Source organism: Sebastes fasciatus, chromosome 12 (genome assembly GCF_043250625.1).
Source record: "Sebastes fasciatus isolate fSebFas1 chromosome 12, fSebFas1.pri, whole genome shotgun sequence".
In the NCBI taxonomy this organism is placed as follows: Eukaryota; Metazoa; Chordata; class Actinopteri; order Perciformes; family Sebastidae; genus Sebastes; species Sebastes fasciatus.
Genome location: NC_133806.1, coordinates 4,607,040 through 4,633,527, shown reverse-complemented (window position 1 = coordinate 4,633,527; position 26,488 = coordinate 4,607,040). Strand labels below are relative to the sequence as shown.

Genomic DNA, 26,488 nt, shown 5'->3' with positions numbered 1-26,488 from the left:
CTAGCCATCTCAGACGTCTGTGTGTAATTTCTTTGATGATGCTCCGGCTACCGTTTTTGGTGGTTGGAGATTTTATTTGGCCAAAAGATCTGGCATATTCGTCGGAGGCATCCATTGTGAAAACCTTCCACTCTCCTCATATCAGTTTTGATCACTCGCCAACTCTCTGAGCCACATAGCAGAACAGACTTGCTGTTGTACAAAAGCATCTTGGTTTTAAGGCTCCTGTAATAACATCAGGTCAAAATTTCAATTTGTTTTTAGTTTATGACAAAATGTTTGCAGAACTAATGCCATTCCCATCAGCCTCAGCTGTACTTTAGTGCTAATTAGAAAATGGGAAACATTATACCTGCTAATCACCACCATGTTAGCAACACATTGGGAGCATGTTGCCATGGTAGTTTCAGCATTTAGCTCAAAGCACCGCTGTGCCCGAGTACAGCCTCACAGAGCCGCTAGCGTGGATGCAGACTCTTTAATCTTCTTTGAGTTTTTCCAGAAACGACAGACGAAAGCTCACATGCATTTCCCCTGTCGTCTCTCTCTGCAGGCTTTTCTCTCACTGTGAGAGCTCGGTCGACGCCTGCCGCTAACCTCTGTCCACGCAGGAGCCCTGAGGGTTTAGAGGTTGGACTGCGTGTGGACGGTTTCCTCTGACCGGCTGGAAAATGTGAGTGAGTGAGAATTGATCTCTTCCCATTTCAGACTCTAGGTGCTCTTAAAGCTGCAGTAGGCAGTATATTTTCGGCATCATTGGGCAAAAATTCCATAATAACCTTTCAGCATATTGTAATTCAAGTGTTCTGAGAGAAAACTAGACCTCTGCACCTCCTCATGGCTCTGTTTTTGGGCGTTTTTAAAAATCTAGACTTTGACCAATCACAGGTCGATTCAGAGAGAGAGCGCTCCTATTGGCTGTTCTCCGGCTGGTGGGCGGTGCTTGGTATTTCCTCAACTGATCTCAACATGGCTGCCGGGTCACAAACGTCCTCATTTTACAGCTAAACAGTACACTACAAGATGATTCTGAAAACATTTCATGAGAGAAATAGGCATTACAGTAACAGAATATTGATTCATATTTGATCAGCGCTGCCTAGTTTGACCGTTTGATCGGAGTTTGCGAGACAGCTGCTCAGAGAATCATATTTGCTCCATTTCTACCCACTGCAGCTTTAATGAAGGCAGCAATGGAGGTGAAAATCATCCAGATGATAAAAGGTAAATGTTCTCAGGATGAACAACAAATAAAAGTGAACACTATACAGAGATGCCATCTGAATGCTGAGAGAAAACGCGGCCGATTCACCGGCTGATTCGGTGGTAATTGCACAATTTGGCAGAAATTAAAAACCTTGAGGGCCATTTATAATTTCAGATTGAACATTGGGTCTAATATTTGGCACAGCAGGGGTTCTGCACAAATGTCTTTTAGGCCTTTTAAAATGAAGTGACAGCCTTGCCATTTGGAGTGACTTGGAAGTAATCAAAGTGGTGCAACAGCTGGGAGAAGTGCTGTACGCTGCTCAATCAGATGTGATAATGCAATCATGTTCATGAAACAGCAATTGATTAAGTGTTAGTTAAAGTTAATTACAGACAGAAATACTCTCAGCCATTAAGACACATCTCTAGAGGCATTGTTGTATATTAGGTATCCAAATGTAGTCTATGGATATAATGGCCAGTAAACCAATTGTGTCCACCAGTGCAACATGCAGCATCACCAGCAGCATTAAGTCATCGTCATGAAACAAAAGAGCTGGGGGAGGATCATCACTACTACAAAATATTGATGCCCCGGCTGCCTCGTATCATTTTTTTCTGAGTGGGGTCCAGGCGCTGAAATGTAAATAAATCTATCAGGGCAAGGAGCTGGGGGCTCCGGTTACCACTCCTAACAATCAAGAGGCTTTTCATGCTGCCCTGGAGGGCCATTCCTGTAACGCTAGCACACTGGAGAGAGCCACAAATCATCATCTCTCCCTCCCTCTGTCGCTCCCTCCTCCTCCTCTTAGACTTCTTTCTTTCTCTCCTCCCTTTTCTATTTTCCCCTTTCACTCACACATAAACACACCACTGCCCTCCATTTCTCTGTTCCTCTTCCTAGCACCTCTCTTTTATTCCTAATGCTCTTCATCACAATCCCCTCATGCTTTCTGCTCTCCCACAGCTCTGTCTTTATATTCTCACTCCTACTCTCGGTTCCTCACAGCTCCCCAACGCTCTCCGGTGAAGCTCACACTACAGTAAAATGAAAGACTAGAGCGACCGCATTTGTCAAGATCTCAAACATCATGTCAGTTTTAGAACATTTCTGTGTGAAAACCACCAATCAACATGTCTTATGTGTACGAATATACAGTATATAGCTCAAAGCTCAATATGTGTTGCCTCTACCCATCTGTCTATTTCACCCACTTACATTCATCTTTTTCTCTCTGGATTTGGACCATTTCTGCAAGTAAGAACCTTTCCAACTTTTATATTGATGTCAAGAATATCCAAAAAGCCCTCCAAATGAAAGGACAAAAATACATTTGGATTTGTTGAAGAAGTATGAGGCACTCAGGGCCAGCATTGCCCTTTTGGTGCCCTAGGCGAAATGACAGAAACCGTCTTTGGGAAAAACTTATTTGAGGTGTTCTTTGACTTCTTAATTTGGCTCATGTCCCATCCACTAACATGACCTATACTGCAGCCAGCCACCAGGGGGCGATCCAGATGTTTTGGCTTCACTTTTGGGGAGCTGTCATGTCGTCATTCTTTATATTCCCTCACCGGCCACTTTATTCGATACCTGTTCAATTGCTTGTTAACACAGATAGCTAATCATCCAATCACATGGCAGCAACTCAATGCATTTAGGCATCTAGACGTGGTGAAGACGACTTGCTGAAGTTCAAACCGAGCATCAGAATGGGGAAGAAAGGGGATTTAAGTGTCTTTGAACGTGGCATGGTTGTTGGTGCCAGACGGGCTGGTCTGAGGATTTCAAAAACTGCTGATCTACTGGGATTTTCACGCACAACCATCTCTAGGGTTTACAGAGAATGGTCCGAACAAGAGAACATATCCAGTGAGCGCCAGTTGTGTGGACGGAAATGCCTTGTTGATGTCAGAGGTCAGAGGAGAATGGGCAGAGTGGTTCGAGATGATAGAAAGGCAACAGTAACTCAAATAACCACTCGTTACAACCAAGGTATGCAGAATACCATCTCTGAACGCACAACACGTCGAACCTTGAAGCAGATGGGCTACAGCAGCAGGAGACCACCCGGTACTAGCAAGGTGTACCTAATAAAGTGGCCGGTGAGTGTACAGTCTATGGTTAAAATTACAATATGAAAAATTAGGATTATAAACAGACAGATTGTGAACGTATATGAAGAATATGATCTTGGATGACATAGAGCAACTTCCAGGTGCCACCAAAGATGATCACCACACACACAACATCAACATCACACACCAACAATCTAATGAAAAGGAAAGAAGGCTCTGCACACGTAGATTAAATGCAAACATTTAATAACAAAGGCACGCTTTCGGTCTGTAGATAGACGTAAGGAGGATTGGCAGGATTTATGTCATTGTTAAATAAGAAACAGTTTGACTTCAAATAATGTAGAAATGCGGTAAACGTCGTCATACTGTATATACAGGATGGAGGGCAGATTTATTTGATCATCCATCAGCTCAACCCTCACACCACAACATTTTAGTGCCAGCTGTCTGTGTTGTGCTGTTTACCCCACACTACTCTTTTGTGGTGGAGAAATGGATTTGCTTTTAAAGACGGCATGCTCTTTTGAGAGAATCTGAGGAGGCTGGGTAGATGTAGGTGAGGGTGAGGAGGTTTTGTTCGGAGGTGAGAAAGGAGGTTTTCGCGGCCATTGAGTCGTATTGATCGAAAAAACTTTACAAACCCCCTGCACACATCCAGTCATCAATTAGGGCACTAAAAGTCTTACTTGCTGCACATTTAAGCATTATGAAGACATATAGGTGTTGGACGTGCCAATCTTATTTCCAGCCTTCACACACATAACATCTGTAGCTGCTCCTAGTTGAGTAATGATGCTATCTTTGTCTCTGATCAATGACGGCCTGAGCCTGACATTGATCCGTCTGGCTGAGGCTCTGGGACTCGGCCTGTTCTGTTCTGACCCACAGAGGCCGGCCGGGTCACACGGGTCACGGCCACAGTTTGGACTGATACCGCCAGAGGTTAATATACAGCGGGTAAACATGAAAACGTGACACCAGGACAGATAGGACGTGTCTGCTCGATGATTTTTTCTGAAAATCAATAGATGGGGAAGCAGAGTTGGAGGCTTTTCTTAATGTCGTTGTTTGTTCATTTGAATGATCGATGAATGAATGAAGATTTTATTACGATTTTAAAACAATAATTATATATATATATATATATATATATATATATATATATATATATATATATATATAAATTTGTTAATCTCTGTAGCCTGCCAGAATTCAGATTTTTATTCAAAGCCGATCAACATCAAGTGAGTGATTGTGTCTGATTGATCAATAAGATGGAGGATATGTTTACAGTAGTGAGCCTCTGCCCTGGGTTATAATTTCATCCTCATGCAGAGCGTAATTTCTCCCTTCTCCACTTCCTGGGTGAGTAACTAAATCCCTTTTTAGACGTGCATCTCTTTACGTTAATCTGACGGATATTTAACATGTCGGTCTCGTGTCTGAATAAGCACCCTGGTCACTTTTACATTAAAGGGGACCTATTATGCTCACTCTCAGGTGCATACTCAGGTGTTTACATGCTGTATATGTGCTGTACATGTGTATACTTCACATATAATAATTTACATAAGCGGTCCTGAATAGTGATCTAATGATCCAATCCAATGATTTTCTAGGATTTTTCAGGTATGTTCAAACACTATATACATAACACAAGATACACAGGACGAGCTACAGAAAGCTGAGAGTTGAGATATCACATGTGACAGACGGGGGACAGTGACTCTCCAGGTCGAGGGCCGGGATCTTGTGGTGCTTGGCTTCTGTCCAAAACCACTCTACGGCACCTTGCACCACTTTGCTGATTAAAGTCCAACTGGTTTGGAAGTTTATATCCACAGCATCTCTTGTCACAGCTCGACATCCACTGAGCCTTACATTTCACCTTTTTGTGGGAAGTTTGTGAGCGTGGAATTTAATATTTCTGTGTTTCCATTCGTGTTCCTGATCCTTCGACACAGAGAAACCATCCACCATCAATTTACTGTAATTACTGGAAGGCCTCTGGAGGGCCACCTCGCCCAGTCTGGTAACCGATCCCCATCCATCCTGCCAAAATGGCAGCTTTATAGCCTCCTTCCAGGACCGTCCTTGGTCGGCCAATGAGATGGGGCAAGTCTCTGCCTGAACAAAGGGTTACATCTGGTTAATAAATTAAAATGTTGCCAAAGGGTTGTTGGTTGTGTTGTTGGTCAGTACCCTCACTAATTAAATCATTATCCAGCAGTCATTCATGCTGCTCAGGGTCTGTGTCTCTCCACTTAACCTCGTCAGGATGTTGCTAATTACTGTGCTGATAAGCTGTAGTTGTAAATAAATGTCTTACTAATGCACTCATTCATGGCCGACCGCAGTGTATTTTAGTTTTCTTGCTGCGTTCAGTCATTTTTAGCCATGCTAGCGGTGTGGCTGTCCGGATGGTAGTGCCTTCGGTCCAGATTGAAATATCTCAACAGCTACTGGATGGACTGCCTGTTCTGATTGAGATTTCTGACTCTGTAAAGCAACTCTCTGGTTCTTGTTGATGCTCAGACCTGCCCTCCTGGCAATCATGAAGTCTTACAAAGTCTGTTAGATGGAAACTTTGAGTTTTTAATGTTGTAATGTGGAACCCTCTATTGCCTTGCACATGTTAAAGCTTAAGTAGGCAAGGTTGGAGCAAATATGATTAAAAAAAGTTATATTTATAAAACAGTCGCTATACCCTGACAGTAGTACATGAAACAGGTAACCTGAAAAAAATCATGTGCCTCTGTGTCCTCCGGTGCTCCTAACGGCATCTTCAAGATTTCACATACCGGAGGAAAACAAGCAGTTAGAGCTGATCTGAGGTCTGCTGTCCAGCTGCCGTCTATGAGAGCAGGCTGTCAATCACTCGTGAACTCCGACCAAACGGTCAAACTAGGCAGCGCTGATCAAATATGAATCAATATTCTGTTACTGTAATGCCTATTTCTCTCCTCAAATGTTTTTAGAAACATCTTGTAGTGTACTGTTTAGCTGTGAAATGAGAAAGTTTGTGACGCGTTGTGAAATCTGGTGAAGGAACGTCACATGACTGGAGCACAGCCAATAGGAACGCTCTCTCAATGAAATGACCTGTGATTGGTCAAAGTATCCCGTCACGGGTTCGATTTTCTAACGTCTGAAAACAGAGCCATGAGGAGGAGCAGGAGTCTAGTTTTCTCTCAGAACACTTGAATTACAATATGCTGAAAGGTTATTATGGGATTTTCGCCCAATGATGCCAAAGATATATACTGCCTACTGCCACTTTAAAGGCCCATTCCTTCTGCAAGGGTCAGAGTGACTGATGCAAATGCTATAAAACTGCAGGTCAAATGTTATTCATTGAATAAAACGTAATTATAACACTAACTGCCTCGTGCTGTTTATCATTATCATTGTCACACACTCACATAGGATAGGGAGAGAGAGCAAGTGAAGCTCTGCAAACATCCAAGTGTACTATATGTGCTATATGCGGACACATGTTCACACAGAAAAGATGCACACATGCCGATCCAAACACACACACACACACACACACACACACACACACACACACACACACACACACACACACACACACACACACAGACACAACCTCTCAGGTAGCTGGTCCCTGGTGCTTCACTCTGCGGGGTTCTGTGTGACTTAGAAAGAGCTGCACTGACTCCTCCTGGTGCCGTAACAGCTGATCTGACATTCAGATCACAGAGCAGCAGTCGATCCTGCCAAGTCGACACTCAGCGGTCGCCCGGCAGCTTTTTGTTCACGTGGCAGCTCAACCAACAAGTGATAGGATGAAAATGAACAAGCTGTGTACTTCTTTGTACCGACAGTTACTGTTGTTAAAATGATAAATTACACACAAATGAATTCATCATTTTTTTAAGAGATGGCGTGGAATTTAAAAGCACTCATTAACAGAAATGCATATCACCACCCAGACCACTCAGCATTAACAAAAGTTAGGATGCAGTTTCTCATTGAACAGCAGCGCTGTAGAGGCAAAGTGCACTTAACAAATGTTACTAAAAATGAGACAAGCATTTCATTGTTTTAACCCAATGCAGCTCCTTCTGCTTTAGTCACTGATCCATGCCGACATATCATTAACTGAAACTAACAGACAACAGATTGGAAATGGACCTGTAGCTGATATTAATCCTTTAAGTACAACCCCACACGGCTCTTATGCACATCATGAGGCCATTCTCTGTGAATTGAACCTCAAACATAAAGGCGCCTACGCTGTGTCTGAACTAATTCACTCATTCACTACACCCTACTTACTATCTAGGGAGGTCTATGTAGAGGACTATATAGTGAGCTCATCTGCAAAATGAAAAAAACACTTTCGGGCACAACTCGGGTCAATCTGCGCCGTTAATTACATCATTGCTGTCGCACAGTTGAACAGGTAACACACAACAGAACACCGCACAGCAACAACGACGGACTGACAAAAGACAAGGGGAACACAGAGACTGAGGCTGCGGGACGAAAAGTCTGTTTCTCTCAGGAAGGTTCCTAACTGAGCGAAATGATCCGGAAGTATCTCAGTAGCAGCCGAGATAAGAGCTGTTCGAATTCTCTAAATGCTAAAGAAAGGAGCTTCAATGCTTCCTTTATTATCTCCTTTAGCAGAGGATACACTGGACCATCCTTTACCAAAGGAAAGGAGATAATGCCGCCCCACAATTCCTTGTGGCTGCAACTTTTTTAGAGCTACTCACCATCCGGCCGTTCATGAAAACAAACAATATGCTTATCTTGCATATCATTTTCATACAGTCATATACTAATGGGATACATGTTGATAAATATGAGTGGAGAGTGACAACCATTTCATTTGACCTTACTTTTAATTAATTTTGGACATGTAAAAAATACCTAAGTAGAAAACAAAACAAGAATAACAAAAAAATGAACAGTAAACATATAGCAAACAAATAACCAACATAAATAAATATTACATGTCTGAAAAGAAGAAGAAGTATATGGTCCTACCTCTTCTCTATAACTCGACCAATTAACTCAATATTTATCATATATTCCTTTTTTATTTCAATTCCAACCTTGGTAATGAAGTGATATTTTTCACCGGTTGTTGACTTTAGGTCAGATGATTCTTTATTATACTTGATGTAAAGTGTTCCAGCAGCAGAAGGATCTGTTGTATCTCTCTTTCAAAGTGAAGGAGCCCGTCACTGAAAGACCTATTTAACACTGCGCAGGGCAAACATGTGCCTTTTGTAGTCCATGAAAGTTGCTCAGTGGCGCATGAAGACAAAATGGCTCGACTTCTGCCTGGAAAAGTCCCCGGGTCTTGGGCACATAGAACATGCGCAGTAGCGTCCGCTCGGTCACATGACTCGGTCACGGGGTCCCAACATTCACGCCGTCGTCACAGCTTGGCGCTCCAGCCTCGGTCTGGGTCTCACTCACATGAACGGAGGAAGGGAAATAACTCTGGATTCAGCTTTTAATGCGTTTTAAAACTTTAAAAACTATTTTTTTTTAAATAAGGGATATTTAGGAGTTTGTACTGGGAAGTTGATTCACCTCAAAAAAAATTATCCGCTGGGTTGCAGACGTCTCTTTCCCAATGTTAGTCTATGAGAAAAAGTATTTTTGGGCGCAATGGCATCACGTGACGGACACGGAAGTTGCAGTACCGCCGTTTGGCCACTACGAAAGTTGGGATCGACGACCGGTGCACTTCCTTGAGGCTTGGTTCTATCCCTATTCTGTTAATATTTCTATGCAGAAACACATAACGACAGGAAGCGAAGTTGTATGAAATGAGAGAAGGGTGAGCATTTCAAAATAAAACAGAAAACTACGAACAAATGACAAGAAACAAAGAAAACAATAACCGTAGAACAGAGCAGGACATGACAGGTTCACAAGGAAAGACTCATCAGACTCGATCATTAGGACAGCAAAAGCTTTCTTTTGGTTGGCCTGAATCGTTGTGATGTAAACAGTGAAGGTCAATGGTGAAATCGTTATGATGAAAATGTTGCAGAAAGTTTCTCAGAAAAACCCATTATTACAGTAAACGCCGATTATTGGGCTTCTTTCCTGTTAAAGTATATATACAGTAACTCGGAAATGCCGTCACTCACCTCAGAGGGCGGATGTTTTCCTCCATCAGCTGTACCGCTGTGCTCAATGTTATGTTATATTTGCACTTTATTTTCCGCTAATAACTCGTGGAGTCACAGAATGAGAGCGGTACACGATTATAATGTTCCCGCTGTGTGTTTCATAGGTTATTGACTTTTCCCGGAGCTACAGAAAGCATATTCCATAAACCTCTTTATCATGAGTGGACCTCGATGTAGAACATGAATGAGTCACAAAATGACTCCAATGTTAATAGTACAAACAATTCTGGCTATTCTGGGAAGTTTTTGTGTGTGTGTGTGTGTGTGTGTGTGTGTGTGTGTGTGTGTGTGTGTGTGTGTGTGTGCGTGTGTGTGCGTGTGTGTGTGTGTGTGTGTGTGTGTTTGATTGATTATAACCAGATGAATCATCTTTACCTCAGTTGTGTGCATGTGTGTGTGTTTTTTTGAGTGTGTCTAATTGTCTCAATAATAAAATAAAACAGATATAAAACATGAAAATAAATGATAAACTATAACATAGACAGTTCTCTATAGTTTACTTTGTCATCTCTAAGCAGCTGAAGCGTCGTCTTTGCTGCCTCGGGGTGAACTGCAGTGCATGAGATGAATAGAGGGGGTTATGGCTGTGTATTGTGAATAAAGTGGCACTTTACTCTAATTTTTCAATTAGGATAATGGAGAGCAGCTCTTTATAAACATGGATATAAGCTGGAGACGTGGCTGCTGGGAGGGAGGGAGGGAGGGAGGGGGAGGCAGAGCGAGAGAGCGACAAACAAAGAGAAGAAAAACTTCTGTTATCTTTTATTCTTCGGTTTTATTCATTGTATTTTGTTTTAGTTTTAATTTTTTAAATTTTATTTATTTATTATTTTTTTTAGATTTTAATATATTTATATATATATAAAAAATATTTATTTCGTTTTTATTTTGAATATTAAGTGGGTGAAAATTGGATTATTGGATTCCCCAATAACGTAATAATATATAATATATATATAAAAAATATTTATTCGTTTTTTATTTTGAATATTATGTGGGTGAAAATTGAATTTGAACTTCAGAGATAAAACAACAAGTAAAATTCACCCTTTTAGCACACATTTTGTCTATAACTTAAGTTTTTTTCGAATCTAAAAGGAACTCTGACGCAAAATCAGCAGCTCATTTGTGCTTTCTCTCATTTTTTCTTACCAGAAGCCTTTTTGTAGCATCACACAAGGGCCTTGTTTACTAACCCGAACCCTAACAGTGGTGATGAGCGTCTTCTTGCATAAGAAAACAATTTGAGTTCATCTTGTTTTTAAAAATGTTTTTAGGGGTGGGGGGGAGGATGAGTAAAAACAGAAAACACTGAGCTGAGTGTGCTGTGTTCAGTTTGCTGACATGACATTACAGGGGATTTGAATTCAGAAAGCACATTCTGTACGCTCATTGAATAATCTTTCACTATCCTTCCATGTAGCTGGTGTGTCTCTTGTCGTTATCTGCCAGGACTGCTGCTCTTGATCTGTCACAGAGACCAGTCCTCACGCCGAGGTGAGAATTAAACGATTATAACAGTGAAGGCTGACTGCTTTGAATGTAAGACTGTGCTGGATAGAGGAAGAAAGAGGGAAGAAAGCAGGGTGCTTCTGAGGAAAGGTTTAGAGCCAGACAGGTTCCTTTTTCTGCCCAGTTCTTTTTATAACGGAGGCTGTACCGTATGAACTGCTGTCACTCATGCACCCAACGCTGAATGTGTTTGAGTGCTTCGGCAGCACTGATGGAGACAGGAAGGCTGGTAGAGAGACAAAGAGGAAGAAAAGAGTAGAGCTACATCCTACGTAAACTTTCAACAAGTTAAACTACAAATTAAACTACAGAATACGTCATTTATAGCTGACTGATCTGACGCCCCGATCAGCAGGAGGTCAACCTTTACAAATCACTGTTGAAAAATAGATCCGTTTCATGATGTGAGTGTGACAACAAAGGTTTGGTTAAAGTTACTACAAGGTTACGAAACCGTCTCAGTTTAATATTAAGTACATAAGCAAACGGGAGCATCAGAGAGAATATCGTCTATTTCTATAGTTATTGTAAATGCCTGTCATCATGTCTGATTCCCCGCAAAATCAGACGAAACGATTTACGGCACGCGGGTTCACCAGAAACTCCTTCAGTTCAGACTCCAGCGGGGCCTCCAGCAGCGACCAGCCCGTCACGGACAGACCCAGATCCGGCTTCGACCTGCAGTCGGAGCTCCGGTGGAGTTTATTGTGATTAATTGAAAACTAATCGTGCATTTTTTATCTGTACAAAATGTACCTTAAAGGGAGATTTGTCAAGTATTTAATACTCTTATCAACATGGGAGTGGACAAATATGCTGCTTTATGCAAATATATGTAAATATTTATTATTGGAAATCAATTAACAACACAAAACAATGACAGATATTGTCCAGAAACCCTCACAGGTACTGCATTTAGCATAAACAATATGCTCAAATCATAACATGGCAAACTGCAGCCCAACAGGCAACAACAGCTGTCAGTGTGTCAGTGTGCTGACTTGACTATGACTTGCCCCCAAAACTGCATGTGATTATCATAAAGTGGGCATGTCTGTAAAGGGGAGACTCGTGGGTACCCATAGAACCCATTTTCATTCACATATCTTGAGGTCAGAGGTCAAGGGACCCCTTTGAAAATGGCCATGCCAGTTTTTCCTCACCAAACTTTAGCGCAAGTTTGGAACGTTATTTAACCTCCTTCGCGACAAGCTCGTATGACATGCACGTTTCATATGATACCAGTATCTTCACTCTAGCTTTAAAACTGAACCCGCTACAACAACAAAAAATGCGAAATGGGTTAAAGAAATTAGTGGCGTCAAAACAAATTTGCATTAACGCGTTAGTATCGAATTACATTTGACAGCCCTAGTCTTATTAGAAGTCTGTTTCCGTTGCACTTTGTTGCATTTTGTTTTTATCAACACACCAACTTTTCCACCTCAGCCAAGCAAAAAACATTTGTAAGCAAATTTTCTGCTCAGGTTTTTATGTGCAAATTGAAAATGTAGAACAGTTAGATGGAAACACACTTATTATAAACAGTATGTGTTGTGTGAGAACGGAGAGCTTGAATGGAACGCCAGCAACAACAATTAAATGCGGCAAAGCGAATGATCACTTGAGTTGTCTTGGGGTCTCCGTGTGGCAATTTGATGAGTGGAGAAGAAAAGGAGAGATGGAGAAAGCAGGATGAAGACAAATTGAGAAATGAGGACAAGACACCAAATAAAAGATGGACAGAAGCAACAGAGACAGACAGATAAAAGAGGACAGAGAGAAAGAGAGGAGAGACGTTGTTGTCCTTTATTAGCTCCTGAGCTAACTGCTGCTGTCTCGCCCACCAGCTCCCACCACAGCTCCTCAGGTTTCTGCTCATCTGCATGAGCCTCTCGGAGGCCTCTGGTGTCCACAGCCCGGCTACTAATGAGGGGCTGAGACGGGCCGATCCAGTTACACACACACACACACACACACACACACACACACACATACACACACACACAAACTTCTACCCTAGCCTACTCCAACCCATTGATTCTGGGTTTACTCCTGTGATCTGCACACACACTCACATGCACATTTCCAAGCAAAGATTGACTCACACTCACACACAAGCATGTACACACATTAGTTAGGGATGTCAAAGTTAACGCGTTAACGCAAATTCGTTTTAACGCTACTAATTTCTTGAACGCATTAACGCAACTTGCAATTTTTAGGTCGTAGCGGGCTCAGTTTTAAAGCTAGAGTGCAACCATGTCATACTAGTTTGTCACAAAGGAGGCTATATAACGCTCCAAACTTATGCTACATTTTGGCGAGGAAAAACTGGTATGGCCATTTTCAAAGGGGTCCCTTGACCTCTAACCTCAAGATATGTGAATGTAAATGGGTTCTATGCGTACCCACGAGTCTCCCCTTTACAGACATGCCCACTTTATGATAATCACATGCAGTTTGGGGCAAGTCATAGTCAAGTCAGCACACTGACACACTGACAGCTGTTGTTGCCTGTTGGGCTGCAGTTTGATATGTTATGATTTGAGCATATCTTTATGCTAAATGCAGTACCTGTGAGGGTTTATGGACAATATCTGTCATCGTTTTGTGTTGTTAGTTGATTTGCAGTAGTAAATATATACATACATTTGCATAAAGCAGCATATTTGCCCACTTCCATGTTGATAAGAGAATTAAATACTTGACAAATCTCCCTTTAAGGTACATTTTGAACAGATAAAAAATTTACGATTAATTTGCGATCAATCGCGATTAACTATGGACAACCATACGATTGATCACGATCAAATATTTGAATTGATTGTCGGCCCTAACACACATAGAGTAGTTGAGAACATAGTAAGGCACTCATCACCAAACACTGGTCTGGGCCTTGCTGGCTGGGTGTTGATGATCCTGCCACAGATGCAAATGTAAAGTAAGATGGGGAAGGGTTGGGTGATGTTAAAAAAAAAAAAAAGAGAAAGAAAATGAGAGGAAAAGTGATGAAGAATTTGAGACGGCTACACCCAACACCGCTGTTTTGCTTGCTGGTGTATCGATCAGGGAGGAGAGGATTTAGTCTGACGAGGGGTTTGGGGCTGTGATGTCCAGATCTGTAGATAAAGAGATAAAGACACTGTAGCATGTGCTGGCTTACACAGAGTCCCCTCTCTGTATCTTGTTCCATCAGCTTGTCCTGAACGGCACCTCATCTGATATGAGACAGAGGACATGTGCTCCCGTAGAGCTTCTTGCATAAACGTATGGCGTTAACATGACCAGGGCCAGGTCTCCGATTTCAGGTTTCTCAGGCCAACCACTCATCTAAAATCTCACTGCGAGTGTCTGCTGGTTGAGGGTTCGCTCTAATAGGCTCAAGCTAAAGTAAATAAGCTAATTATGTATCTTTTACTCCTTTGGTGTTACCTTGTATTGATTGTAATTTGAAGTTAACATACAGTTGTTAGAGAAACATTAATTAGGTTGCATTAATGTCAAATATATCATTCTTTACAATTGACAATAGTGGTAGATTAAACTATTCTGGATGAAGATGTTCAGCGCTGTGGTCGTTTAAACACTACTTGTGAAGAACTAGGACGTTCTGGAAGGCTGGAATCAACTTAGTGTCCATGTCGCGCCTGAGAAAAGTGTTGAAATCAATAAAAATGTTTAAAAATGTCTCAAAAAAGTTTAGCTGTCGCTAGCTTTTCATGGTTAACAAGCTTGTCGAAGGTCCACACATCATTGTCAGATCTCTTGGTTGCTCAGCTCTCAAGGGGGCCTCAGCAAATTGGAGGGAAGATGCTAAAAATATACTGTATATATTTCAAAACATAAAATTGCATTATTATTATTATTATTATTATTATTAATAATAATAATAATAATAATAATAATAATAATAATAAATCTAATTTATAATAATACATAACATATCAGAATCTTATTTTCCATGCCAAGTTTTATTTTATTTATGTATTTTTTTTAACCTTGAAAGTATAATATGTAACCATTGTCGGTTGTGGTTTGTAAACACACGGTATTCAAAGTTGGCCTCCTCCGCTCATTGATTGCGAGACAGAGAGAGAAGCAATGTTCGAGTGAGCTATAGAGTGAATAAAGAGAGGGAGCGGCGTTAGTGAGAACAAAGCATCGAATCGGAGAAAAAAAACATTATTTTCTGATCGTTTCACAGCAGTGACGTTCTAAAGCACAGATAAATACACAACTAACTCCACACAACTCCTCATAACCCTGCGGAGAGGTGCCGAGTTGCCGAATTTTGAATGCAGGCTTCCTGTCTGCTGGCTGTGGCTCAGCACTGCTCTCAACCATAACAGACACACAGCAGGGGGGCTCACTGGAACACATGTACATCACAACAACCATGAAATAAGGCCGCTTTGTATCTAACAGAGCTAAAGGGGACTTGTGCCTCGGTATCAGAAGTGTGAAAAAGCAGTTATTGACTGGGGGTTACAACCCCACGTGGGGCCTAAAGGCTGTTTACAGACGCTCAGAAGAGTCCAGAGTGAAGTAAAATAATAAGAAAAAAGAAAATACAAGCAGAGCACTGCAGGGTCTCTGCAGAAACAGACACCACCACACACTTCCAGTGGGGCATAAGTAGAGCTGGGCCAAAATCTTCTATCACGATATAGGTCATTTCATATTTCGATAACAACATATATCACAAATAGTCTATATGAAATAACCACATGGTAAAGCCTATTTTGGTTTACCCCTGTGTGAATTAAATACTTGACAAATTAAAGTATTTTCTCATTTTAAAAACGTCAGTGCAAAATGAACATAAGTTTTAAATGAAATTACGCTTCTGTGACGACGACGTGTGTCGGGATAGCGTTTTGAGCTGTAACCGGCGGTGCAGAGCGGCAGCGATTAGCTAGCCGTTGAGGCACGCACACAGGGACTCACAAGCACTAACATGCACGCTTGGCCTGACTGGCTCTGTAAAACTACTCTACTTTATATTTGCTCTTATTCAGTCATTTTTATCCCAATTTTCACAACATGAAGTATGAAGAAAAGATTTTTCGTATTTCACTGAAGTAAATCATATTAATTTGGGATGAGATGAATATTATCCCTGGTGAAATGAGGAGGTTAGAGACAGTATGGCAACACTTGAGTATTCTTGTGATAATAGAAATGTTTTACAAAAGAAGAAGAGGACAAATGATTCAAAACTGAAGTAGAAATGATTTAGCAGGGCCGAAGGCTTTTTCAATGCAGCAACAATTAAATAACAACTTCCAGACCAACCAAAACAGGGTCATTACTGTACTTTGGAATAATGTACTCAGGAGTTTTTAGAAATTGCAACCTCAACCTCCTGTTGATCTAACCAAGGCTCCCACTTCCCTCAAAAAAACAGAGGACAGGGTTTAAAACAGGGGAGAAGAGAAATGATTTTATATCAAAGAGGTACTCCAGTGTTTTAGTTTGCACTTCCATAAAGTTGGGGGACTCAAAAGAAGTAGATTTTAAAAACAGATAAATTAAAATCGAAGCAACAACGGTTGAAATATTGTGACTTTTAGCCCCAAGTAAGATTTCAACTCCAAAAACACTGGAGCTGTGAGGGCTTTGGTTTAGGACCCAGAAGCAGACACAGACACAGCTGGATGGTGGTTGAAAGTCAGGTGGATTTATTATAATAAAGGTGGTGAGGGCGCTGTAGAAGGCAGGGGACAGGCAGGCTGTTGAGCAGGGTGGAGTAGCTGGAGGAATGAGCTGCGGCGGCGTGAGGATGGCTCGATGGGAGGCTGGCACTGGAATCCAGAAGACAGGAGAACACAATGTTAAATATCAGAAGCACTAGGAACCACAAGAATAACTCTGGTAATTATAATACAGAGCGGCCGAGAGAATACCAACTGGTAGGCAGAACAATCTGGCGAGGACTGGCAGGAAAGCTGGTGTTCTTGTACTGTGGGTTGATTAGGTGATTGTTGACAGGTGCAGAGTGCAGAGTGGAGAGTGAGACCAGGTGCCTGACGAGGAAGCCGCGCCCCTGCCACACACACACAGACAGGCAGGGGAGGGGGAGACCCAGGGGAAGCAGAACACTGGAAAACTACTGGAGTCAAGGCCAGAGCCGTGACAGGAGCATTGACGTCGTCATTTCTTTAAACCTTCGATCATTTCACATGACCTTCGTCGGCAGATGAAGTTGCCTAATTGTCAGCATTTTTTTGTGAGTAACGGATTTACAATTTTTCAAAAAGTCCTTGAAGTGCAAAGAAAATTTTGAACAGACAAAAGACATTCAAAAATCTACCATTCCATCAGCCCAGTCTCACTAAATGGAATATGAATGATACGGTAATAAAAAGTGAGAAAGGCTGCTTATGGTGGGCGAGAGGGGAGGTGGATGGGTTCAACAAACACAAGACTTTCAACCAGGAGACCAGTGTTCGTGTCCAATGTGTTGGACCAACCCTGATGTTGGTGGCAAGTGGTTTTGTTACCTAAACCTAACTGCAGCCATTGCCGTAGTTCTGCTGCGTGGCGTAAAAATTACATGCAAAAGAGCCGGACAAATGTCATTGTAACGTCGTGCGGCTGGAGGGGCATCCAGTTTTGGATGACGTAATACAGTATTTCTCACAGAATCTTGTGAGACTGTGGTGGGTGACCTCAGACCCTCCAAAGGGATCTGGGGACATGTTCCCCTGAATAGTGAGGACACGGCAAAAAGTCCTACCCACAAAGCCTAGTGGTAAACGAGACAGAGTCCCTGTTTCAAGACGGGTCGGGTGAGTTGCAGACATCCCCGCAGACCCCTGATGCACTGAGGATAGTCCGCCCCGGTTGACAGACATGCCGGGAGCCCCGTCCCTCACCGTAGGGAGAAAGGGCGCAACGAGCACTCCACGGCTCTGGGAAGCTGCGAAGTCCGGGCGAGGGAACTCACTGTTGGAGCTGTGAGCCACCTTCACCCCGGGCCTTTCCAAGCCGACCTAGAGCCGGTGCACCGGAGGAAATGCAATGTGATGTCCAGCCAGCGCCGGGGCGACGTCTTGACCCACCGAGTTGAATCCCCCCAGCAGACTGTGTGGACCCCAGCCGTTGAGAAGTGAAAAAATAATTTCGGCTCATTATGAAACTGTGGCGGGTTGGATATCGGGTAGGATGTCAGATCACTTTGATTTCATTTGAATTAGGCTACAAAATAGTTGATTATGATTGGATAAAGGTCCAGCAGGTTACGCCATATGGACATTATCGCCAACATCCTATGACCTTAATACCTGGCTTAGACGTTTGAAAGTTTACACTGTGAACAACATCTGTGATCGTCCACTTGAAAGGAATTATTTATTTCAAAATCAGTTGTTTTTCTTTGCTATTCATGGTGGATGTGGGTCATAAGCCATCATATCAGTGTTTTGTTCACACGAGTCAATGTACAGCCAGTAAACGGCAGCCAAAAAGCAACACAGCCTACGTACAAACATGCTACATGCATTTACCACTTAAAGTGTAAAAGCCTTTCCTTGTACTCGGTCCAAAAGAGCTTTTACTCACCAGCTCATTCTCTTGTTACTCTCTCTCGCTCTCTGTCCCCGATGCTGGGCATAAATATGAAATTGATTGATTATTGTTTAAGGGTCTGACACAAGCCTCTCTCAGACTTTTCCTCTCTGTACACTTTAACCCCCCACATGTGCTCTGGCTGCTCAGTTGTGCTGTAGATTCCATACAAACTAACAGAAATGCACCCGTCGGTTTTGACAGCCTTGAAAGTGTTTTCAAGGTTTGTTATCATGATAAAATGAAAAGGGACTTCATTGATAACTTTCTCCAGACATTCTGGAGGTGTTCTCAACAATACAGACATAATCAATCTTTTCTTTTATACTTCTACTAAACAATCTTTTACACTTCTATAACGTAGTTGTCAAAAGAGTGGAATGTTACCACGCAGCTTATTCAAAAAGCTCTGGTCTTTCGTAGGTGACGCCTTAATATCTCCTGCCAAATAAATTACATTTATATAATGTTTTCCTTAAGACTAAGTAAAGTTTACCTTCGGTACAGTATGTTGGTTATAAAGCATAACACAGTCAGGCGAAAGTGGCCGAAATAATACATTTGTCCACAGACATTGATGATATTGGTGTTAAAAACAAGAGTACAGCAACACTAGCAGCTCTTTGAGGATGTACTTACTAAATGCTAACGTACTGACGTTTAAAAGTTAATATTATAGGACAAATTCAAATTGTAAACCAAATTTCATGACAATCGATCTAAAAGTTGTTGAGACGTTTCACTCAAAACTGCAAGTGTAGAGGAAAAATCACTAGGATACATCATCTGGGGACCATGAATGTCTGTAAATGTTGTCCTAATCCAAATTGCTTACAATTTTTTTCCAGTGGCCACTTTGCAATATTGCAGCAAAAAATCCCCGAGGCCCAAAAAGCATTTTCCCCATAGACCACCATTGTAAAAAAGAAATCTGTAAAACTGTTGACAGAACCCTCGAACTCCAAACAAGATCAATTATGACTCTTTCTATTATGAATTTTTGATCCATGGATGTTTTATATTTGTAAAATTTCTTGTTGAGCCGAGAAAAGCGATTTCAAAATCTGTGATATCAAAACAATGGAAAGGCTGTGGGCCGAGCAGGAGCTCGCAGGCAGGGAACAGCGGCAGAAACACTACTGCTCATATTCAGTGTTATGCATAACCCGGAAGTAAACCCGGAAGCTAGAAAACTATTTTTGCCGTATGCGCCAGGCGAGCAAATCTCATTGGAATGAATGGGCACCATCTTGGGATCCAGGCATAGACTATATACTGTATAAAGATGGACGACAGGACAGCTCCCCAAAAGTGAAGCCAAACATCTGGATCGCCCCCTGGTGGCTGGCTGCAGTATAGCTCATAACTCCCGCCTCCTCTATGTTAGCGGATGGGACATGGGCCAAACTAAAAAGTCAAAGTAAACGTCAAATACATTTTTCCCAAAGATGGTTTCTGTCATGTTAGGTAGTTCTTATCACGCTGATGTATGATCAAGTGTTAATCTTTCGGATAAGTTTGGTTTTAATTAGTTATTTGACGCTATAAAAAGGAGGTGAGACGTCATGATTGGCAGCTGTGAGTCTCTCTCGCTGACAAGCCGCGGCCGTGCCCGGCTCGCGATTGATTCAGGCGGGTGACCTCGATACCGCGGCTCCACCTCCCGATCACTACCGCGCAGACTCTGGCTCCAAATGACGTCAAAATCTCAAGATGGCAGCTTCTGTATCCGGGATATTTTGGCTTCACTTTTGTACGGTGGGAGAAAGCGGAGACGCGTCGTCCATCTTAATATACGTATACAGTCTATGGATCCAGGCATCCATGATCCAGTAGTTATTGAAATATTTGAAATCATATTAAAATGATTAGCGTTACTGTCGTCTTTTTATTGTCTATTTATTGTTTTTGTTGCTTTTTTCTTTTTATTTATTTAATTGATATGTTTTTTTATTGTTTTTATCTATTGTACTGTTTTATCTATTTTAAATTTCTTGTTTTAAATTTTACCTTTTGTTTGGCCTCACTGTTTTGTGCTTTGTGTTGTTATTTTGCCTTGTATCCTGCTTTCGCTTTGCCTGTAAAAGCACTTTGTAAACTCTGTGTTTAAAGATGTTATATAAATAAAGTTATTATTATTATACATTATTGAAACAGGCGAGTACTCTAATTTTTAACAAACATCACTCAAACAAGAGGAAATCGCACATTTGTTGGGGGATATTTTCAGCCGTGGATTAAGACTCATCTGGTGAGTATTTACAGCAGCAGGATGGTGTATGTGAGAATGAGTCAAAAGCTACAGAGCCCATGTTCATGATAATGAAGGAACATGTCACCCAGTGCAATGATGTGGATCAATGATGTGTTTTAAATAGTTTTTGGACAACAGTGGAGCTCTACGGCACTGAGGAATAAGATAAATCAGGCTTTCTTTTCATGTGATCTGTTGCCTTATCCTTTCATCTCAGTGACTTCATGCACTGTGCAGGTTTGTGTGTGTGTTCCTGAGAGATATAGAGAGGAAGTTGGGGACACATGGTGGAGATATGGCTGGTAACATGGTCAAGTCTATAACACAGGATGCAGCAGTGACTGCGAGTGGAGTCCTAACCAGTGTATTTATTACTTTCACATGACAGGTCCGAGATTGATTCAAAAGCCAAGTGTCGCAATTAACCCCTTCTATGGCCATCAATCACCATAATGCATAAAAACAGTAATCTAATTAAATACCCAGAGAGAAATGAGGCCATTATTATCTCTCAAATGCCCACTATACTACCAAATGATGTGAGGTTGAAAACTATGGCATTGCTCATAGGAAATTAGATCGTCTGTAAATTAATTGTGCGAATTGAAATAAGGAGAAGGACGGACAGAAATGAGCACAACATGGTAGACTGGCAGTGACGTTGAATCTCTTGGAAATCAGAATGCACTCATGCCACATACAGTGTTCTTCACAGAAATACATGAATATGAGTTATGCAAAATGTTGTATAACTAAAACAAAAAAGATAGGGAAAAATATCAGCCTTAGTATGAAAAGCAAAATACTTGTTATTTATCATTGTGTAAGAATAGGTTGGTGGTTATGTTATTGAATAAAACGCTTCATATCATGTCTCATATTCATCTATTGTTTAGAACAGGCACATTTCAATGGATTTTATTCTAGTTGTCAACTTTATAAAGTTTACAAGGACCTCTGGAGGAGGCTGAGTGATGACGTGTGTGGTCGGTACACGCAAATAACTTGATTGGTTATTGTTTTATCAGGACGTATTGTGTGTCCCACCTAACTGGAGACTCCTTATGGCAAATGATCGCGCTGCAGTTTTCAAAGTTTCCTAGTAAATGAATATAAATTGATTTAAGTGAGTAAAAGATTTGTATCTTTAATCTCTCATTCGGATGTAAGGCAGGCGACATCACTGTGGGAGAATAAGATATACTGTTTACTAGAAGAGAGCAAACACAAAGATCTAGCAGGTATTTACATTTTACAGGATATAATGAGGGTCAGGGCTCGAACCTCTTCGTCCCGAGGCTGAAACAAATAGGATGAAAATTGATTTTGGGATGAGAGTTAAAAAGAAAAATACCCTTCTAAAATTCCAATGAACGGCGATGAAATTGACCCAACAGCACATACCGCCGACCTCTGACCTCACGACAGCTGCGACGGGGAATTATTCAACCCAAGTCAATGAGGTAAGCTCACTAGCAGACTATTAACGTTACACTGTTTGATGTTAAAGGTAACATTACAGTTAACGCTAGCAAACCAGTTAGTAGTTGACGTTTGCATTTACAGTGAATGAGTTGGCGATAACATTACGTTAAAGGTACTATATGTAACTTTCAGAAAATCCTTGTTATTAATGACACCTGGTGGCCATTAAGTGAACTGCAGCTAGCACCCTGTTGCGCTTACAGAGTGCGAGCGATCTACCTGGGCATCGGCTAAAACAGTGACGTGACATTACATTACATTATTACACGGCTGTGTTGAATACTCAATTCTAATCGGTCAATCACGGCGTTCTGCGGTCTGTAATTTCTGTATAACAGACTGTTGCTATGTATATCACAAGTGTGCAGCTCTCATCTGTTCACACTGGAGAAACTCATAAACCGTTATATACAATATGTAGAGTAAACGGAGGACAATTAAAGGAGGCGGTTGTAAGAACATAAATACAGTTCAGATAATGAACAATGCAACCTGCTTACATTTGCATATGTTTGTTTTGCATGGTTATGTTGTTAATTACATCTCCCATCAAATGCTTCCCATTGAGTTTTTCATCTTTTAAATGGTCCGCCTGAGCTCTCGAACACGTTTCCTGCCAATAAGCGCCTTGTCCCTTCTCACTATTTGCTGAGCTAATACCAAGGAAAAGGGGCGTAAAAAGGAAGAGTAATTAAGCCACCACATAATTCTGACGACGGCAGCAAAAATGAGGCTATTCAGCTTATGGGCAGTAATTGTGGTCGGGACACTATGACCTTACTCATGAGCAGAGTGACTAAGAGGGATGGGGGTGGGGCACAGTATTTGTCCCTTGGGTAGAAACCGGCTACGCTCATGTAAAGAACATATATGTGTGATGGACAGCCTCGGGTCTCTGCAGCGAGATAATGTTAGCAGTTAAAGGATTAGAGGCACCATCAGTGATGCTATGTACAGTTGCTAGCATGGTTTCATCCAGCTATTAACTGTCTTATTCCTGAAACTTTCCCCGCCTTTTCACGAGCACCATTAAAGACGCAGTCGGTAACTTTGAGTAAATATGGAAAAAACTTATTTTTATAAAATGGTCATTATATCCGGACAGTAGTGCATGAGATGGATAATCCCTCAGGTTCCTCTGCCTCCTCATAGTGCTCCGAGATTCCACCGCGCAACAACCAATCAGAGCTGAGCATGACATTAGACTTTGATTCTGAAATATGTTATATGTCAGAAGGGGATTAATCATTACCTTATTTAAAGGTGTGTGTTATGTTGTTTCGATATACTGATGTACTCGAAAATACGAATCAGTTCTTGTGTTGACTGCAGAGACTCAAGGCTCAGATCTTTTTCTGCAAATAAAGGATCTTTTAGATCTCCACCAACTTCCTCTCCTGAGTCTGATTTTTCACTTACATATTTGGCGTCACGAAAAACAGGTGTTGGCAAGAGCAACGAGGAGGCGCAGCCTGCTGCAGTGGTCCGGTGGTTTCTCTCGCTGTGGCGAAGGTGGCCACCAATTAAAGGTAAGCAGATTTTGCTTAAACATTTCGCCAGGATGAGACTGGCCTCTCCAAAATAATGAACCATATATGAACCAATGTAAATATTTGTAAATGTGTTGTAAAAGCCTTGGTAAAGGGACAGACAGGAACTCGTAAAAGTTTTCACAGGTCTGCTCAGGTAATAAACGGATTCAGGACATAAGAGGATTTATTATGGTTACCGCTGTGAACGAAGAGTGAGAGTTGTAGCCCGATTGGTGTTAGAGAACGCGAGAGGTTTTCAAGTCTGTGATACCTGTATAGAGTTGCTGTAACGATGAAAGCAAGGGTAGAAACAAGGATTTTTTCAAGGAATTAAGGACAACAAGACAACTAAAGCTGATTTATCTCCTCAGATGTTTTCAGAATCACCTTGTTGTGTACTGTTTAGCTGTAAAACGAGAATGTTTGTGGCCCAGCTGCCGTGTTAAGATCATTCGAGCCAAAACCAAGCACCAGAGCATATTTCACATTTCTCATTATTCAAGTGTCTCTTTCCAAGTATAAGTCCACAGGAAAAAAGTATTTTTGGGCCCAATAGCATCATGTGACGGACTGGGAAGTTTTAATTCCACAGTTCGGCCACGATGCAAATCTGCTTCAAAAGCCCAGTGCTCTTCCTGGGGGCTTGGTCAAAACCTGGTGCCTCCATTATACACAATGTAAATGGTAAATGGACTTGTATTTATAGAGTGCTTTTCTAGTCACTACACTACACTACATGTCAGTAATCACCCATTCACACACACATTCATACACTGATGGCACAGCCTTCGGGAGCAATTTTGGGGTCAAGGGTCTTGCTCAAGGACACTTCGTAATGTGAACAAAGGAGCCGGGGATCGAACCGCCGACCTGCTCTACCTCTTAGCCACAGCCAATGCACCTCGATCACTGACTGATCACAGTTCAGTCTGAGATTTGGGTGTGTTATGCCAGTAGCGGCTAATGTAGCCTCGTGCTTCTAGCCTCAAGTAGAGATGATGAGCTGTCTACAGAGGTCTGGTAACCTCACGTCATCGCTAATTCACTCTGAGGCAGTTTTCAGTGGACCATTTAGGCCTCAAATCTATAGAAGATTTTATTTTTCCGTTTGAAAATCCACACAGTGTTTGTCAGGTCATGTGTCACATGAGATAATGTTGAAGTTCCACAGCAAATTATTGGAGAGTATTTGTCTGTCGACTGTTGCACACACCACTTGAAATGAGTGAAAGTGCATCGCCTACTGAGCTTTTTCAGGTCACATTAAGTGAAATGCAAATTTCCTGGAGCCTCGTAGGCTTACAGCACTACACTGTATGTTCCAGTGATGAAAATCAACAGACTCAGGGACCTTTGCTTTCATTTCCTATTATTAAATCCTGTTGGGAGTTTCACACTGTTGAAAAGCAGCTGAATGCAGATAGCATGTCTCCCCAGCCTTCCGCTCTTTCCCATAGCCATTAAATGCGTCACTGACCTCCTAAGTCTAAACAATTACGAACCTTCCAACAATCAATTCTCCAAGCACACAGAGCTCCATCCATCCATCCATACAGCAGGACGTTGCTACAGTGTGCGAGCGCTGCTGCGTGCATCCAGGCACCCAAGAGCCCTGACTTCTTGGCTCTGCTTGCACCTCGAGCTGCTGGCAGGACAGCACCCCTGTCACCCAGGGGGGGCAGATGAGATCTCCATCACCATATCCCATCTCCTCCTCTCATCATTATCAACACACACCCTTCACCCCAACCCCTCCCTCTTTCCCCTCTCGCTTTCGGAGGTGTCTGGTGACTCTGGCCCATGTTATCTTGCCCCTCCCTTCATGGTGGAGGAGAGGAAGAGAGAGGGAGAACGAGAGAGGCTGCAGCCCACTACCACCATGTCCCCAGAGGCCCCTTGCCTGCCTGCCTGCCCCTCCTGCTGCTCAGTACAGCTGTGGCTCAGCACCAGACCCTGACCAGCTTGGATCTCCACCCTGCCAGAGAGCCACGAGAAGAGCCACTGTGTGTGAAAGCTCCTCACTTCTCTCCGCTGACTCATTCATTAGGTGAAGACACTAACTCCAACTACAGCTGCCAAGCCTCTCCACTGGTGCTGAGAAGACCCTCTTTTGAGCATGGCTCTGGCACCGCGGGCCCTGGCACTTCCCTTGCCCCTGGTGCTCGCCCTGCTCAGCCTGGCACCGGCGCCCACCTTGGGAGGCTGCCCGGCGGCTTGCCGGTGCTCTTTCGCCATGCTGCAGTGCCTGGAGCCCAATGGCATCGCCAGCATCCCGGCACTGGCGCAAGAGAGCGAGAATGTGACAGAGATGTGAGTATGATGCGTCACCTGTTCTGCATGTGTCTCTTAAATCAGCATGAATTCATCAGATGCCTTGATATTGGTGGTTTGCTAAGCTTGATTTTCTCTGTTTGTGTTCATGTTATCACTCTGGGTTGGCGCTGAATTACTTTAGAGTGTCTCAATGGCAGAGTTTGGGCTTTAATGGGACCATCTGCAACTGGTTTCATATCTGATCTGAAGTTTCCGTTAAGGACAATATTTGCTGATAGTTCTCGGTTTTGTCCAATTGAGTCTGTTAATCTTGTCCAGGTGTTAAAATAGAAATGACTGATTGAGTGGCTAAAGATGGAGCAGTTACACTGACTGTATCAATCAAG

The 26,488-nt window shown here is 42.2% G+C and overlaps 1 protein-coding gene and 1 long non-coding RNA gene across 3 annotated transcripts in view; one reads left to right on the top strand and one right to left on the bottom strand.

The window, feature by feature from the left end:
• The window catches only part of LOC141778465 (uncharacterized), a 73,754-nt gene that overhangs the window by 15,776 nt on the left and 31,490 nt on the right, over positions 1-26,488 (bottom strand). The window lies entirely within an intron of this gene.
• The window catches only part of ntrk1 (neurotrophic tyrosine kinase, receptor, type 1), a 39,055-nt gene continuing 38,252 nt past the window's right edge, over positions 25,686-26,488 (top strand). For both annotated transcript variants that reach the window (XM_074652727.1, XM_074652726.1), the window contains exon 1: positions 25,686-26,138. In XM_074652727.1, the coding sequence (XP_074508828.1) occupies positions 25,945-26,138 (194 nt within the window). In that variant the 5' untranslated portion in view covers positions 25,686-25,944. The remainder of the gene's footprint in view (positions 26,139-26,488) is intronic.